This window comes from Pecten maximus, chromosome 5 (assembly GCF_902652985.1).
Source record: "Pecten maximus chromosome 5, xPecMax1.1, whole genome shotgun sequence".
Classification (NCBI taxonomy): domain Eukaryota; kingdom Metazoa; phylum Mollusca; class Bivalvia; order Pectinida; family Pectinidae; genus Pecten; species Pecten maximus.
In genome coordinates, this window is record NC_047019.1 from 17,871,311 (window position 1) to 17,889,728 (window position 18,418).

Here is an 18,418-nt window from a genome sequence, read left to right on the forward strand (position 1 = left end):
AAAATGATCAAACTCCCAAAACAATCATGCTGTTATCTTCACAAGAGTCTGTAGCACACAACAGGAGCATTTGTTTGACCAGATTTGATGTAATGTACGTGTAAGCACTTCTTTTGTTATGACCTTAAAATGCAAATGGCGGCTGTAAATGATAATACACAAATATAGCATAAAGGGATGCATAAATATATGTGTGGTAGAGTGTGTGGCAGAGTTGTGTAAATTGTCACTTGCTCACACCTATATTAATTTAGTAATACTTCCCAAATTGTGTCTCTGTGTCTGTTTTTATTTGTCAAACTTCAATTATATCAGTATGTTAGACCCTGACGAACTCAAGGTAGACGAACATGGGCGTATGTATTGAAATGAAAAAAAAACCTCTCCTGTTACACCGGATAAACAATCATGAAAAAAACACACATTCAGTATATCTCTGCATTTAAAATTAAAATTGAAGAGATGGTAAATGCAAGATCTTGATAACGTTTAAAATCTGCAGGATGACCGGACATTTTTTTGCAATGTTAAATATAAAATATTTTGATTTTTGTCACTGCATCGTTAAGTCACACAAGACAAAGGCACATCAGTAACCACGAGGTAATCGAGCTTAATGGGGGATGCCTTTGATAAAATGAAGAACTAGGTTATGAATGCCAATTATTTTTACCCGGTCTTTGTTGTTAGATTACAAATGTTGATTTCTCCAATTTCATATTTTTAGTATACCATTAGAATTGTTAGGTAATTGATATTCAAGTTGAAATTTGATAAGTCAATATTAAATGACATTTACAAAACGTGTTGGTCTCCATTATTATTCTCATGTATTTCTAGCATCAAATATAGCTGCTGTCTCTTGGTTTGATTTCTTGACAGAGATGCCAGACTGTCAATTTTTATTCCTATTCATTATTGATTGTTATATGATGCTAATGCCCCTATCTTCACTTAACGGTGTAATGTAAGGGTCCATATCTTTCGTGCTTGGTGGAAATTCACCTGGCATAACAGCCTGACCTTTGGTCAGTCTGTTATGCAAGTTTATGTTAATCGATTAGAAAAATCGTCAAGGGCATTCACCCTTCTTTGTCCTCAGCGACGTCAGTACCATACCACAAGTTGGTGTAGAACTGCTGAACTTTTGTTGGAAACTTTTACGATAATTTTCCAATTCCCTTCCTCATTTATTCTTCCCATTAATACCTTTTATTGCAATGATTGTTAAGTAAAGAGTTCTGTATATCTAATAATGTGTTTTAAACCTGGATAAGTTCAACACAATACTTTCATTTTTCATATCGATTACATGGGGACATCAAGCTCGGATAAATACCTGTACGATATGACTTATGGGGAATTCCATATATAAGAAGCTACGTCATACCTGTATTTGAGTCCATGGAATGAACTCATGAACTAGTTTTATATATAAGAGTATCCGTTTACCACATTACATGGCTTGACTACTTTCGGAAGCTAAAAGCTGATTTATCGTAAACATTCGGCAGGACATCTTGACAACAATAAAACACAAAGGGGTAAGTCTTAAGAGATAGCCATACAACGCCCTATAAATACATTACATGTCGGATTCTTATCAGATTACTACTTCAGCCATATCTTATTTTCTCAATTTCTCTGTTGCCACCTCTGGGTTGCGAGTGCGAAACCTACTTGGGGTAGTTGTCAGGTACTGACCATAGGCCGGTGGTTTTTCTCCGGGTACTCCGGCTTTCCTCCACCTTGAAAACCTGGCACGTCCATAAATGACCCTGGCTGTTAATAGGACGTTAAGCAAAAACAAACCAAACAAACCAAACTGTTGCTAGCACAGGCACCCACTGAAATCATTTTAGTAAACAACGGACTTCTCATTCCGAGGAGTCCTATCCGCCAACACTGGACTAAATTGTCATTTTACTAAGATGATGATATGAGAATAGACGTATATGGATTTCTATAATCTTTAACCATTTCTCTCGACCTGTCGCCCCTATACAATTATGTTTTATTGATGGTATATCCTGCAATCATGACGTATTGTGATTGATTTTCGTGTCCGTCAGTTAGTGTTCATTTGCTTACAGGCGTATGTCAGGCAGGATGTGAATCTATATTAAACAATCTACAATATTTGCTCACACAATCGTCGATATACCAGACTATAAGAATGTAGTGAGGGGCGATAACTCTGTATCAGCACGGATTTAATAAAAAACACTCAATATCTAAACTTCGACCATTAGGAAGACTGTTGTTCTCATGGCAACAAAACCGATGAAGTTGAATTTGAAATCCCCACATACACATGAAATTATATACCAAATTTAATCGAAATCGAACCACATCTAAATTTTGATCAATCCAGAGGCCATAAATTGGCGGCCGTTTTGTTTAAATGTGAAAGTGAGGTTACCAGAATAACCGCTGTCCCATAATGTACCTACATTTAAATTTCATTGAAATCAGACTAAATTATATGTAGTCCTGGTTAGTTCTCTTTAACTCGATCGATTGTGCGTAAGACTAACAAGCCAGAGGTCGCGGGTTGGATTCGTATCGGAAGCAGTGATTTGAATTTAATAAATCGTGTGTACTGTTTAAGTGTTACTGCTTGGAGACTAATGCAATTCCATATAATTCGATCGTACATTATGACTGTAATAAAATGAAAATACACATAAAAAATGAGATTTACATGTGTATTTTTTTGTGTAAAACAGAGCCTAAAGCATTGATATACAAATGTGCATACATACAGTGTACGTCAAGTGATATGAACAGCACAGGTAACAATCACGTGACAGACTCCAAAGTCAAACCTAGCATACCCTAAGTCAACAATGCAACAAATACACTTACAGACGCGGCGCATTAAAACTACAAACAACTGCTAAAACAAGAACATTTAGATTAACCCTGTTACATATAAAAACTGACAACCCAATTCAAACAAAAATGCTACTAATTGGTGTGATTGTGTAATTGAGAAAACAAATTTGGATATTTATCATTTGACTATTTCATAGATACATACATTGTATAATCGACATTGTCGATCAAATAAAAGCACTACTCATATATGTATCTATGAAATAGTCAAATGATAAATATCCAAATTTGTTTACTCAACTAAACAATCACAACAATTAGTAGAGTCTTTGTGTGAATTGGGTTGTCAGTTTTTATATATAACAGGGTTAATCTAATTACAGGGTTTAATCTTAGTTGTATTGTTTTAGTAATTGTTTGCAGTTTTATTGCACCGCGTCTGTAAACAAACCGAGGTGCAGTCGTGCATTGTCTGTGTCAGATACTATAGATAATCTACATTATCGATCATATAAAAGCACTTCTGATATCTATAGTATCTAACACAGACCATGCACACCTGCACGTCGTGTTGTTTGTTGTGCTTATCGCCACATGGTGACATATCCGGTTTTACCTCAATTGCAATAACTCTCAATCGTTTGAATGTTGTTAATTCATTTTTAAGTATGTTTTGTAGAATAAGAAATGAACACTTTTCTCTCGAAACATATTTTCTGTTAATCATCGCCTTCCGGTTAAATAAACTCGACTCATCTTGGGTCAACTATGTCATAATCCTCATAATACACCTTCAAAAGTAACAAATGGTTAAAACTGTATGCATTATGTGCGAGTAATAGACGTTAATTTGCTTCTTGAATGGTAACATATCCGAGTGTGGCATTATTTGAGGCTAAAAAGAATAAACATAAAGTCTTAGTCTCTAGGTCCTATGTGTAAGGTAGGTGAAAATCCGACAAATTGTTAGCAAACAATTTCAAGCTGAATCCTGATCTCTTCTCTTTATAATCTGAAACCAATTATCACTGTACCAAGATTTGTATGGTTGGTGCCGTCGACTAAGTAGAAGACACTATTTCGCCTTAGAGTTCAACCTTGTGAGAAAGGTTGTTGGTAATCAGTCGGATGGCACAGTGGTAACACGCTTGCCTTTCACCTAGACGGTCGGGGTTCGATTCCCCGATCGGACGTGAACATGTATGGGGTCACCTGTCCGACCACGTGGGTTTTCCCCGGGTACTCCGGTTTCCTCCCACAGTAAGACCCCTCGCACGCTTCCATCCGGGCCATCAAGCGTGATTAATATAAATTACTGTAACTTGTTTCGCAATTGTTGTAAAATAAATAAAGCTTACATTACATCAGTCCTAGTATTTACCGTAGATAAAAACTGATTTAAAAGATTATTAATTGTTTTCTATTTCAGATCTACCATATCATATTCGAACAACTATACTAATGCCGTCATTTACACAGGAAGAATACAATTTCGCACATTTAGTGATATACGTAATACAAAGAGGTCAAAGAGTACTTATTAAATATGTCGTTGATATGTTATATACGTATCAGCTATTCAAAACAGAGACATCACTCCGAGAAAAATTGAGCCAGAACCAAGTTGCAAGGATCTTTCCCAACGCAGACGATTATATGTTACTAGACAGATTGGATGCCGCAGACGTAGCCGATGTCGCTTCTTTAGTTTTTGACATTTCAGACAGTTTGAATGACGCAAACAAGTTACGCCGTTTGATATGTCAGGAGTTAGAAGGACCAATCTTTCATGAATTCATGAAAGACAGGGAAGAAAAGTTTCGAACGAAAAACAAAAAAATTAAACAGCTGAGTCAGAAACGCTTAGAAGAACTATATCAACCCGGGGACAACGTCACCATAAGCGATCTAGATATTACGGCGCTTTGTTTCATACTCTTTGAGGGATTTCCTGACGTAAAACCAGTCACTGACCTAGACAAGTTCCCTGCAGACAGTAGTAAGTCAACAGGAAGTGATATTTTGAGAATCAAACTTTGTAGAAATCATTTGGCTCATAATGCACAAGCTAAAATCGATGAAGATGAGTTTGATAAGCTCTGGGATATTTTGACAATGGCCTTTGAACGCTTAACAGGCGACCCTTCTCATCGGAAAGAAGGTGAGCGGCTTAAGCATGAAAAAGCCCATTTAGACATGGATCGATTGCAGTTTACACTAGAGAAATGGCGTAGAGACTCTCGAGATGAACATTTAAAACAATTTGAAAATCTTAAGGAAGCGATCTCATCAACCAGCGTATCCAATGAGAAAGTCATAAAAGATTCTGTGCTACACACAGAGGAAACCATAAAAGATTCTGCGCGACACACAGAGAAAACCATAAAAGACTCTGCAAGAAACATTATTTCAGCTGTTAAGAAATACACAAAACACAAACAAAGTAAGTGTCAGTCATTTAGACCGATTTTAATGACAATATACACATATTCACAAGCACACTGTAGGATTGGTAGTGCATATGTCAACCCCAGGAATCCCGAATTTTGAGATCTGCTTTTGCTATTATTTTAATCAAATCATCTCGAAACTATTGTTTTCTAAAAGCAAATGAAATTTGTGATTATATGGTTGATATATTTGAAAATATTATGTTATTGTCAATGTACAATCACAGTTGTCCTCAACCTGATCACAACTCCAGCGGGTACATCTGCCTAGGCAGTGTTTGGAGAAACAATTCTCCATATCTAGTTTAATTACTTCACTAATTTCACTATCTAGTAATCAGTCACATACACCACATATTTTTCATTCATTTTTGTTTCTATGGTCAAATTTATTTCAGGGAAGCATCCTTGGCAGCAAGTTTATATAAAAGACATGAAGAAATTCGAAGCTGTATGTGAGAAGGAAGCCATTCAATACAAAATACCAGATGATTCCATTACTGAAAACTCTAGTGAGGGTTCTTCTCCAAGTCCATGTCAGAGTCAACGTGATAGTGTAAGTGTAAGTGTATCCATTATAGAGCATTATCGACCAGCTAAGGATAAATTCGCTGTACTGGAAAAATGTACTCTCAGCCTGTCACATACTTATCTCACATTGATAGTCCGATATACCTATTTCAAGAGGTATCATTTTCGTTCATCAGGATGTACGAAAGTTAAACGGCCTTGAAATAACATTCATGGTAAAGCACCGGGAATTATCGACCACATTTGGGTATTATCGACAATCAGAACACACCTAAGCAAATTATATATTCACCAGGTATCACTTTTTATTACTATTATTATTTCATTATGCAGATGGAAAGTCATTTTCTAACTCTATGTCGGTATAAAGGCAAATCGGTTACCGGAACTACATCCTTTTTTCTTGTTTTTTTTTCTAGGTTCACTGGGTTGACTCGAATATAAGTCATCCTTGTCGTTTTGTCTGATACTGCAATCTATTTGTTAGGATACATCGTCCTTCAACATGTCTTCTTCCTGATACAAGTACTTTATTGCATGGACTGAGGATCTTATCTCCTGACAATTCATATTTGTAACTGTGTGAGTGTAGATGCGATCACTTAACGTTAGGCTCTAAGTGGCCGACTGCCTTCTTTTAAATAGATCCATCACTTTTTCTCTCGCTTCTATCTCAATGGGTGTTTGACAATCTGAACAAAGGTTAATTCTATATTGTGAGAGAATGGCTCTCAGAGAATCCTTTTGAAACTTCTTTCATTCCATTATGAGATATCAGTCAGCTAAATGGTTTGTTTCTTGATATCATTTGTCATGTTTGTCTCAGAATCCTGTTCCTTGTGTAATGTCGATTTGGCCTTTTATGAAAAGGAATATTCTCATATCAAGACTGTACAGCTAAACAGGATTGTTTGAGTGAAAAAAATGTCTTAAGCAAGTATGTATACTTGCATATCTATAATGAGAATCTCATTTAAGACCAAGTCTTAAGCAAGTTTTTGAGCACCGTTAATGGACAAGCTGAGGGAGTCGTTCGTAAAATAGTGTCCTTATGGAAGAATTGATGATGTTTTCACGGATTGTTGTTTTAGATGTAAAAAAAATCATAGTTATTGACACGATAGGTTAAAGATGAATGTTTCAGTTTGAATAAATATAAGACGATTAAAATGAGATTGGTACCGTCTCGCACTTGACGGAGCCAACCTTGTACTTTCCACGGCATCAAAACCCCATCCATATATGTGAGAGGGTTTAAGAAGTCTGATAAATTCAGATTCTTTAGCTTCACGTTTAACTACATCAGCATCATTCATTTGATATATTGGGAATATTTTAAACTCTCCGTTTGAACATTCGTGTGATATATTGGGAATTTATCAGACTTCTTAAACCTAGTTTAAACAGTACTACTTCATTGTAATGTTTAGGAATTTTACTGTAACAGTTATTTGTTCTGCTATCACATGTATCTTGAGACACGGGACATAGGTCCTACATATAGGTGGCCATAATATTTTGGTACGATGAACTATGTACAATGTTTTCTGTAATCCAAATATTTTACATGTGTTTTCTATTGTTTCCGGATGTACTCCCGGAGACGGGACACGTTTGAAATGTCTCGGTATTGTGAACAATATGTACACGTTTTTCTTGTTGTTTCCGTATTTATACAACATCTCTAGAATTTAATATTTGAAAAACATAACGTTTAAATCACAGCCCGCATAGCTGAACGGGTAAGACACCCGGTATTTCAGTCTTACGGTCGTGAGATCGATCCCTCGTGAGGGCAGTTTTATTTTTATTTTTATTTCGAATATTTTTATATTCACAATGTTGCCATTCTGTGTTGTGTATTACTGTCTCTATGTCTACGTCTATGACGTCATAATCATCTATTTTGAAAATAAATCATTCTGAAGAGTCGCCATGACGCGACGAAAGCGCTAACGGAGAGTTTTTTTTTTTTTATTTTACTTTTATAATTCGTCCGTAAGGATAAAAACAATTTATTATCTTATACAAGTTAAAATAAGATATTTATATATTTTGTACATACAGTGTAGGTATATGCTATTTTAACATGTCTACTTATAATCAATGAATACAATATTTATCTCAAAAACTTTGTCAGGTACTTTAAAATGTTGTATTGAAATGAATTTACATTTCCATCAAGGATTAATTGTGTCAGTAATTTACAAACCTTTCACACAATAAAATACGATAAGAATAATGTTTTAGTAACTGGAGAAACCACAATGAACCCTTCGGCAAACGTGGGCCGAAGGCGGATACTAGCGTGACTGCATCATGTTCAACACTGTATTTATTGTATTTCCAGTACTTCTTATATATATTATGTGATTGTATTTGCAATTTTTTGTGTTTTGATAAAGGGGCGGATTGCCTCGAAAATTTAACAAGCCTTATTGTTTACACTGTTTGAATTACTTCTTTGCCCCATATATATATATATATATGTATATATTTTTTTAAAATTAACATTCAATATGCAAGCGCATGGGCCATAGACTACCAGCCATGAAAAACTGGTATATCTCTTGCCCATCAGCATAACGGCAGTACCACAAGAACTCTACAGGTTCTACATTGGTATTGCATTAGCCACTTGCGCTGTCCGGTTCTTGTACCGACCCCCGATAATCGGGGAAGTTGTGCCCGAGTACTGGCGTAGGTGTGACACGCTCTTAAGATTTAATACCGAATTATTATTCTTCTATGCCAGGGTCGTATTGTTATACTCTATATCCAGAATGTGAATTTATCGAATGTGAGTGCTTTTGAATACTGATAATAGCAACAAAAACAATGTCAGGATGAAATTAGTGGTTATGTCTTTTTTTACATCAACTGATGTTGCGGATTTGCTTAGTTTTCTTTTGAACTACTTGAAAGATTCTGCAAAAATGTAGGTAAATTATAATTATACTCGCATATTCTAATGACTTGATTTTAAACGTAAACGTAAAAATGCCTTTTTTTCTGGTGAATTTTTAGCGATTTGTTTTCAAAAACTGTATAAATTATTGAATTTGTTATTGTTTGTAGTTTAGATTGCAGTGGCATCGTGTACATATTCGAAGTAAGATAACAATCATGGTATGTGTAATGCATTTTTGTGTCTTTATATAGACGCCCACAAAAACACAAAATGAAATAATAGTAATAAAAAATACCCGTAAGAATACATTTTTGCACTATATCTTTCACGGTGTGTGAATTGAAACCAACATTGATGCATTTTTACTGATATAAACAACCAATACCATGCCAGGAAAAAGAATCAAGTTTTAGTATTACAGGTACATTTTGTAACTATTCAATGTAATTCATTTGTAGGAAAGTACTGAAGATTTAGAAGACCCCACTGGATTCTTTCATTATCTACGCAGACGAGAATACATGCACTCCTCCACAGAGATACAACAGATGCCAGGAAAAACATGCGGAAAAGTGAGTTATTGGAATTTTAATCTAAACCACCAACTATAAGATTTCAGGCAAGACTAAAGGGTAAAACAGATTTTGTTGTTCAATATATATATTATATTTGAAATAATAGTAATGAAAAATACCCGTAAGAATATTTTTTGCACTATATCTTTCACGGTGTGTGAATTGAAACCAACATTGATGCATTTTTACTGATATAAACAACCAATACCATGCCAGGAAAAAGAATCAAGTTTTAGTATTACAGGTACATTTTGTAACTATTCAATGTAATTCATTTGTAGGAAAGTACGGAAGATTTAGAAGACCCCACTGGATTCTTTCATTATCTACGCAGACGAGAATACATGCACTTCTCCACAGAGATACAACAGATGCCAGGAAAAACATACGGAAAAGTGAGTTATTGGAATTTTAATCTAAACCACCAACTATAAGATTTCAGGCAAGACTAAAGGGTAAAACAGATTTTGTTGTTCAATATATATATTATATTTGAAATAATAGTAATGAAAAATACCCGTAAGAATATTTTTTGCACTATATCTTTCACGGTGTGTGAATTGAAACCAACATTGATGCATTTTTACTGATATAAACAACCAATACCATGCCAGGAAAAAGAATCAAGTTTTAGTATTACAGGTACATTTTGTAACTATTCAATGTAATTCATTTGTAGGAAAGTACTGAAGATTTAGAAGACCCCACTGGATTCTTTCATTCTCTACACAGACGAGAATACATGCACTCCTCCACAGAGATACAACAGATGCCAGGAAAAACATACGGAAAAGTGAGTTATTGGAATTTTAATCTAAACCACCAACTATAAGATTTCAGGCAAGACTAAAGGGTAAAACAGATTTTGTTGTTCAATATATATATTATATTTGAAATAATAGTAATGAAAAATACCCGTAAGAATATTTTTTGCACTATATCTTTCACGGTGTGTGAATTGAAACCAACATTGATGCATTTTTACTGATATAAACAACCAATACCATGCCAGGAAAAAGAATCAAGTTTTAGTATTACAGGTACATTTTGTAACTATTCAATGTAATTCATTTGTAGGAAAGTACTGAAGATTTAGAAGACCCCACTGGATTCTTTCATTCTCTACACAGACGAGAATACATGCACTCCTCCACAGAGATACAACAGATGCCAGGAAAAACATACGGAAAAGTGAGTTATTAGAATTTTAATCTTAACCACCAACTATAAGATTTCAGGCAAGACTAAAGGGTAAAACATATTTTGTTGTTCAATATCACAATGGGAGAAGAACTGGTGTATTTTCACTTCCGTGTTTTTTTTTAAATTTATTATTCAATGATGTTGCTGTTTGTTTGAGTCGGAATAGACCAGCATACTTTTAATGTAGTTGAATAGATGTATAATTTCGCAGATACGATATTATATATATTATATCAATATTTCCAAACTCTTATTGATCGATTCCATCCACTTGTATATGCAGTCGGACAATTATTTAAGATATGAAAACAATAATTTGACACAGACATTCCAGAAACTTCAGACGCATAAGAAGAGATCGCCAACAGAAATTTGTCCATGTAATATGGATGAAGAGGGGGATAACACGTCCATGAGTACAGAATCCGGGGAATATTATCTTGCGGAGGATGAGAATCTGGTAAAACGTGTTCAGGTGACCAGGTATTAAGTGCGTATATGTTTCTTTCGTAAAAAATATTAAATATAGTAAGAATGATATTCTTACTATATTAATAATGCATTTTTGAGTTTTATGTTTCTTATAGAAGTATGTTGCCTTATCTAATTAGCCAATTCGTACATATATATTAGGAGAAAGTCCATAAATGATACAAGGGAAGTAACCCAGTTATTATCATAAATCTATATCTAGCTTTCCAAATATGGAACAGAAAATCTTGTAAGCACTTGATGCCGTTATACGTTTGTACATCTCGGTAAATCTGATTTCTATATATTCTTGAATACAAATAAAAAAAACATTCTGCCTTTTCTGGCATACTCAAGACGGGTATGAGGAAGCCCATTCTTCAACACACAATTAACAGATATTTTATCCAATAAATGTTTCTCCAAAAGGTATGCATTTCACAGCGCTACCAATATATCATGGTTTGAACTTCTGTTTACAGGAAAGATTTTACTCAAACAAAAGCGGTATGTATAGTGAGGATTCCACTGGTTACAATAGCGACCTCCTCACAAATACCTCAGTGGACTTAAACACGTCATCTGACACTCTGCTATTCCGGCCGTTCAGACTCCCGCTCGCTCATACATCACCTACATGGGCAACGGTTGCGAAAGGAAATGGAGAGCAAGTCTTTCATCGCTCAATGAGTGTAGGAATCCAACTATTCTATAATTACTTATATGGATATGAAACAACATTTCATGGACAGAATAATTCAGATTAAGAAGATGTTTCCATGGAGAATAACTATTTTTCCATATAGCACTGATTAGTGAAATGCAATTGTTCTCTGCTATATCTTTAACAGGTGCTTTACTAATATTGACACGTCTTGTTTATACACAAAAATTTACGTCTGTTTAAAGAAAATAGCTCAATATAACAATACCATTATCCTTATTACCCCTATTTTACGGAGTTTGTTTAATAAAAAATTGATAGTGACAAAGTTTGAGGTATCCATATTCAATTGTTTATCTATTTATATATTAAAGCCCGGCACTTTCCTAAGTGCAACAGACGATGGTTACGTCTCCAATGGATATTTCAGTTCTTTAGACAGGGACTCCTCAACAACTCCAGACCAGTTCCGAATGATAGGCTTACAGAACACGGTCCATGACAATACGACAGAACCGTTTGTATACATGCAGGTGAGTAATTGGGTAATTCCAAAGATACTACACCAAGAAATTTTAGTACACACCTGGAAAAACAATGAAAAGGACGTGGTTGATTTTGGTCAATAGTGATCGCACAGTATTCAGTTAATATATTTGATTTGCATCAATCTGTAACTGTAGATCACTTCAAAGGCAGGGTCTGTTGTTACACTGTTCTCTTGAATCATACTTAACGTCGCAAAATAATAATTGTGGAAGTAAAAGTGTTTTTCTATGGGAAGTAGAGGTTAGATCTATTTTACCTTAACTGATGTTGCTGATTTGTTTAGTTTACCTTTGAACTATCTAAAAGATTCTGTAAGAAATAGATTATAATGATACACGCATATCCATATGGTTTGAATTTTAACGTTTCCTCGCAATTGACTTTTTTCAGATGAGTTTTTAGCAATTTGTTTTCAAAAACTGTACGTGTAAATTATTGAATTTATTAATGTTTTTAGTTGAGATTCCAGTGGCATCATTTATATATCAAAATAAGATAACAATCATAGTATGTGTAATTCATTTTTGTGTGTTTATATAGACGCCAACAAAAACGCAAAATTGAATAATAGTAATAAAAAATACCTGTAAGAATATACATTTTCACTACATATTTCACGGCGTGTGAATTGATTAAACCCATACTGATATATGGTTTACTAATATAAACAACCAATACCATGCTAGGAACAAGAATCAAGGTATGGCATTACAGCAACTACTTAATTCAATGTATTTGCAGAAAAGTACTGAATATGTCGGGAAACCCACTGGATACTTTCTTTCTCCACAAAGACGAGACGAATATATACGCTCCTCCACAGATATACGACAAATGCCAGAAAAAACATACGGAAAAGTGAGTTATTGGAATTTTAATCTAAACCGCCAGCAATAAGATTTCAGGCAAGAATAAAGGGTTAAAGAGATTTTGTTGTTCAATATCACAATCGGAGAAGAACTGGTAAGGTGTATTTTCACATCCGTGTTTGTTTTTTTATTTATTTACTATTTAATGATGTTGCTGTTTGTTTGCGTCGGCATAGACCAGTATAATTTAATGTGTAGTTGAATAGATGTATTATTTCGCATATACTATATTAACTATATCATATAAATATTTCCAAACTATCTTTGTTTAATTTATCAATTCCAACCTCTTGTATATGCTGTCGTACAATTATTCAAGATATGAACACAATCATTTGACACAGACTCAGACGCGTAGGAAGAGGTTGCCAACAGATATTTGCCCATCTCATATGAAGGAAGAGTGGGACAATACGTCCCTTAGTACAGAAACGTGGGAATACTTTCTCGAGGAGGATGAGAATCTGACAAAACGTATTCCGGTGACCGGGTATAAAGTGCGTATATGTTTATTTCGTAAAAAAGAAAAAAAACCCCAAAAAACAACAACTTCGAGATGAAGAACTAGCATTCTATAATGTTATTCGTACTGTATCTAATAATGGATTTTTGAGTTTTATGTTTCTAATAGAAGTATGTTGCCTTATCTAATTAGCCTTCGTACATATATATTAGGAGAAAGTCCATAAATGATACAAGGGAAGTAACATAGTTATTATCAAAATTTCTATATATTCTTGAATACAAATAAAAAACCCTCTGCCTTTACCAGGAAAGACAATGAAAAGGACATGATTAACCTTGGTCAATAACGATTGCACAGGATTCAGTAAAAATATTTGATATGTATCAACCTGTAAATCTAGATCACTGAACAAAAAAGTTTTACTAGGCAGGGTTTGTTGTTAAACTATCCTCTTGGATCATAATTAAAGTCACAAAATAATAATTGACCGATAACTAACCTAATTAACTAATCACAGGATCCAAACAGTCAAGAAGAAGCACACAACGAGGAATTAAATATGAACACTGAACCCAAGACGATGGCAGATCGCTCTGTCTCAAAGAAACAAAAGAGATTTTCTATTCCCAGTTGCTTCAAAAGTTGTCTATTTTGTTGGGTATGTATGGATATATTTTTTCATTTCAAAATAGTTTTTTTATCAATGAAACTATTTTAACCCGAAAAAATCAATATGCTCATATTGTTATAGTTCATGTATGCGATATTTTCAAAACTTCAATGAACATATGTAACAATTTAATTCGAACAACTTTATCTTAATATTAATTTGATTTAAGTATTAATACTATGATATTATTGCACCAAGTTCTTCTGGTCTAAATACGACGTCATCATAACGGTTTGTAATGAACATATAATTTACCTATATTGAAACATTCTTTTCAAACCATCAATTAAACATCAAACAGAATGAGATATCTTTACAGCAGTAACCAATATCGGTACACTGTGAATATTCTACGGCTTTGTAACCTTGATACATAAAGATACAATACTGGATAATAATGTGTAGGCTTATCATCTACTGAAAGCACACTTACAAGTAGAGATATTTACTGTTTAGTCTACTTTAATAATCTAAGGTCGAAGTACCGGATACGGACCAGGAAAATTCCATCATTATCAGCGACAACTTCAGAGAGAGACAAGATTCAGGACCGAGGTATTACAATATTATAATGTACCTTATCACTGATACATTTCACACTTTCAAATCACAAAAGATGGTAAATTATACCCGGTAATGAATTGTACATATAAGTTTCATTTTTGATGCTTGCCTTTATTTCCAAATTTATTAAATACCTACCATCCCTTTTGAATTTGAGGAGAGCGTCCATGTAAGGTAATGTATTTTTTTCTTCATATATTTGCTTTGTGAGAAATACATTACGTTGGATTTATTTATTTTTCATGATTAAGTATAGAAGAATGATCAAAGTAATTTCAGATTATTGTACCTGTACATTGAAACATTTCCAATAGTTTGGTATGTAAATATTGTTCTGTGTATTTCTTCGCCAGTTCCGGTAATTCGACCGCTTCAACAGATGTACCAGGACGTACGGCTCGATTGACTTCTGGCATTAGAGTCTCCTCCCCCGACAGAGGATTACGAATTGGATATGATACTGACAATAGCAACGACGAATTAGAGGAAACACTTGTGTGAAAATCAAAATATAAGGTTTTAGAAATCTTACGTTAGCGATTTATTCATTTTTGTTTGCAATAATATCCTTTATCTTTTTTTTCAGTTTTGAAATCTTTTTTATTCATTCTTTTACATATAGTATACATACCGGTACATATCATTACAGCAGTAAGATGTACAATACGTATTAAGTGATGAATAGAAAAAAAAGGATTGGTTGTTATTTTTGGAATACAGAGACAAACAAACAAACGACCTTCCACTCACGCCTTTTCTCATTTTAATATATTGTGTATAAAGGTACAAAAAAAGAAAAAGTTTTGACTTACTTTTAAGTACATGTTATGATATGTGTGAAGAAGATCTGAAAAATTATTCACTTATATGGACCATTTTTTCACTGCCAAAGTTTAATAATGGTGACCCCCCTTAATCATTTAATTCAAAAAAATATAATGGGCAATATTTACAAACTGTTGGTATGGTAACCTGAATACAGCAAGGAATTCTAACTGAAAAAATATCAAAATATGACAAAGTTTGGTTGACCTTAGTTGAAATCTACAACCATATATGGAGTATTGCATGTGATTTTCTTTTCATTAGATGTCTACAGGGTTAGTTTAAAACATAAAATTGGCTGGAAACTTAGAGGCGCTTTTTGTATAATGATTCAAGTTTTCCCATTTTTTTTGCTTTCTGACATGTTTCCGCACATTTTTTCTTACAAAAACAATGTATATATATATAATAATTGAACTTTTTAACCACATTTTCATTCATCTCCTTAAAAAGAAGTAAGGAATGGACATTTTCAATGATACAATTATTATGAAATTATAAAAAAAAGAAGGTTTATTTGCATTTTGGTTGCCATGGCAACCACCTATTTAATTAGAAAAAATGCACTTCTGGTTCTTTTTTGTAATAATTTTGATTCAAAGAAATGAACTCTTCTTGCATTGATTCAATGTTGAACACTTCAACAATTTTTACTTTGACACATTTTGATATGGTCACCAAAAATATTGAAGTTGTCAGATATTAACAAAAAATAATAATACTTAGAATAGAAGAAAATGAAAGAACACAAAGCTAAAATCAAAAGTGTCATTATGAGAGTTGCTGTAGATTTTTGTTCCTAATGACTGTAACCTAACTAAATTGAGATGTAAGGCGGATTTCTTCTACAGACTTTATAATGTTGACAAATTAGGCCTACTGTGGTATTAAAGACGCAAGTCACCTTTGTGACAATTGTATAAGAGTTAACCCCCTTTTTGAACACCTTCTCAGTGGATTTCTGGCCATGTATACTCTGTTTCTTCATCCTTTGCCCAGAAACAGTATAAGGTTTTGACAAAGAGTACCTATATAGTATGGCTTTCAACGTCAACATATCTTGTCCTTGCCCTAATGAGGTATACCTCACTTTATTTTTAGGTCACCTGAGACAAAGTCTCTAGTGACCTACATGTATTCTAATTGCCTTTTGTCCATCCTTGTCCGTCTTCCAACCGTAAACAAGCTACATTTTACACTTCTCCAAAACTGCCAAACCAAATTCAATGAAATTTGCCAGGAAGCTTCAATGATCAAATGTCAACCAAATTTGTGAATTATATGGTCCCCAACCCCAAGGGCCTGAGGGGCATGGTCGAAAATGGTCAAATCAACTAAAATTTAAGAAAAAAAACTCTTTCTCAAGACAGAAATAGGGTAGAATCAAATACTCTTCATAGGTGAAAGTGCCATAGGTACTTTTCCAAAATTATATATTTTATCACCCTTGGGTCTCACCTTTGCCCCTGGGGAGGGGTACTATAGGGGTACTATAGTTTATATTGGGAAATCACATGTTTGACTATCATTTGTTTGATTTCTATTGAAATTCATTCTTGTTACTGGTTAACATTATCAGCTTTGGATGACAGCTTGATAGTTGTACATGTTTGGCCTGACTGACTCCCTTGGCTGATGGGTGGAGTCAAAAAGGGTCAAATAAACGAAAATATTGCAAAACTCTGATGACCATTAAAGCCCACTGACCTCTTGTATGAAAGATAAAGCAATGTGAATGGATTTCAGGCATGATCCTTTTTATTGTAATGGCTGCATCCATGATTGTGAAGTATTATTTTTTGTTTAGAGATGGAAAAGACATTCATTATCCTGTAATTAGAGTAAACCCCAATATTTCATGAATTATAAAGTTATTTTATATCAGATATACCTTAAATGTGTCAAAAACTAAAGTATTTTTAGTAATCAGTGATTACTGGACAGAACTTTGTTAATTTGACATTTGTCCTTAAAGTCATGGTCAATATTATCATTCGGTGTTAAAAGTATGTAGCAGCTTTAACAAAAATAGTAATCAGTGAACACCTGGTCAATGCAAAACATTTAAAGTAAAATTTTACAATTGCATTTTACAAAATTCTGTAGTCAAACCCCTGTGATGGAGTTTTTATTCATGTTAAATCTGTAAAAAAAATGTGATTAAGTTTGTCTATTCAATACATAAATAATGAAATATTTTTTTTATTAATTTGAATTGCTGTAAAAGTAATTTTGGTTGAATTTTGAACATTCAAAATTTATAAGTGTTAGAAAAAACAGAAAAGCATTCCTGCTGAGTACCCAGAAAATAATCCTAGACTCTACCTATTGAGTCCATATTTATGTATAATAGTATCCATTTAGAGGTGAAATACCTCTGCAAATTGTATGTCTATCATGCTACATGTACACCTCTGGGTGTAAATACATTTAAACAAAATAAGGAATTGAAATATCTGTACACATCCCTTGCTCTGAGTGAATTTGGTTCCTGCAGTCTGTATAAGCCACTTGGTAGTGGAAATTAATAGTTTGGGTAAATATGTTTTATTACTTTGCAGTCAAATTCAACCATATTCAATACTTGTTACTTTTGGCAGCTGGACAGAATATTTTGAATGTCGCATTGAATGAGCACTCTGTACATAGCTGAACTACAGTAGGACAGACTGGCTATGGGTGTTGTTTTTTTTTAATTTTTAAATTTTGTATTTTTTTTTTGTTAAACCGATAACTCTGATATGCAGAAAAACTGAAAAAGTGAATGCTTACTATCATTGGTATATTTATGCAATATGAAATAGTATAGGTTTCACATTTGCCAAAAAAATA

General features: G+C 33.8%; 2 protein-coding genes across 2 annotated transcripts; both read left to right on the forward strand.

The window, feature by feature from the left end:
- Positions 1–4,395: 4,395 nt before the first annotated feature.
- On the forward strand, positions 4,396–9,341 carry LOC117328337. Its single transcript, XM_033885864.1, has 3 exons — positions 4,396–5,281; positions 5,687–5,844; positions 9,189–9,341. The coding sequence occupies exons 1-3, from the start codon at positions 4,396–4,398 to the stop codon at positions 9,339–9,341; spliced, it is 1,197 nt and encodes a 398-aa protein (XP_033741755.1).
- Positions 9,342–11,374: 2,033 nt separating this feature from the next.
- LOC117327372 lies at positions 11,375–15,361 on the forward strand. The gene is made up of 7 exons (XM_033884316.1): positions 11,375–11,671; positions 12,018–12,176; positions 12,934–13,050; positions 13,406–13,558; positions 14,045–14,185; positions 14,673–14,752; positions 15,115–15,361. Exons 1-7 carry the CDS (start codon positions 11,411–11,413, stop codon positions 15,260–15,262), a joined length of 1,059 nt encoding a protein of 352 aa, XP_033740207.1. The 5' UTR covers positions 11,375–11,410; the 3' UTR covers positions 15,263–15,361.
- Positions 15,362–18,418: the final 3,057 nt, after the last annotated feature.

Excerpts from the sequence above, each read along its gene's own strand:
- LOC117327372 (XM_033884316.1), top strand. The coding sequence starts at position 11,411 with ATGCATTTCACAGCGCTACCAATATATCATGGTTTGAACTTCTGTTTA. Across the intron at positions 11,672-12,017 it reads TCTTTCATCGCTCAATGAGT|CCCGGCACTTTCCTAAGTGC; the intron begins GTAGGAATCCAA and ends TATATATTAAAG. Across the intron at positions 14,186-14,672 it reads AAAGTTGTCTATTTTGTTGG|GTCGAAGTACCGGATACGGA; the intron begins GTATGTATGGAT and ends TAATAATCTAAG.
- LOC117328337 (XM_033885864.1), top strand. The coding sequence starts at position 4,396 with ATGTTATATACGTATCAGCTATTCAAAACAGAGACATCACTCCGAGAA. Across the intron at positions 5,282-5,686 it reads ATACACAAAACACAAACAAA|GGAAGCATCCTTGGCAGCAA; the intron begins GTAAGTGTCAGT and ends AATTTATTTCAG. Across the intron at positions 5,845-9,188 it reads GTCAGAGTCAACGTGATAGT|GAAAGTACTGAAGATTTAGA; the intron begins GTAAGTGTAAGT and ends ATTCATTTGTAG.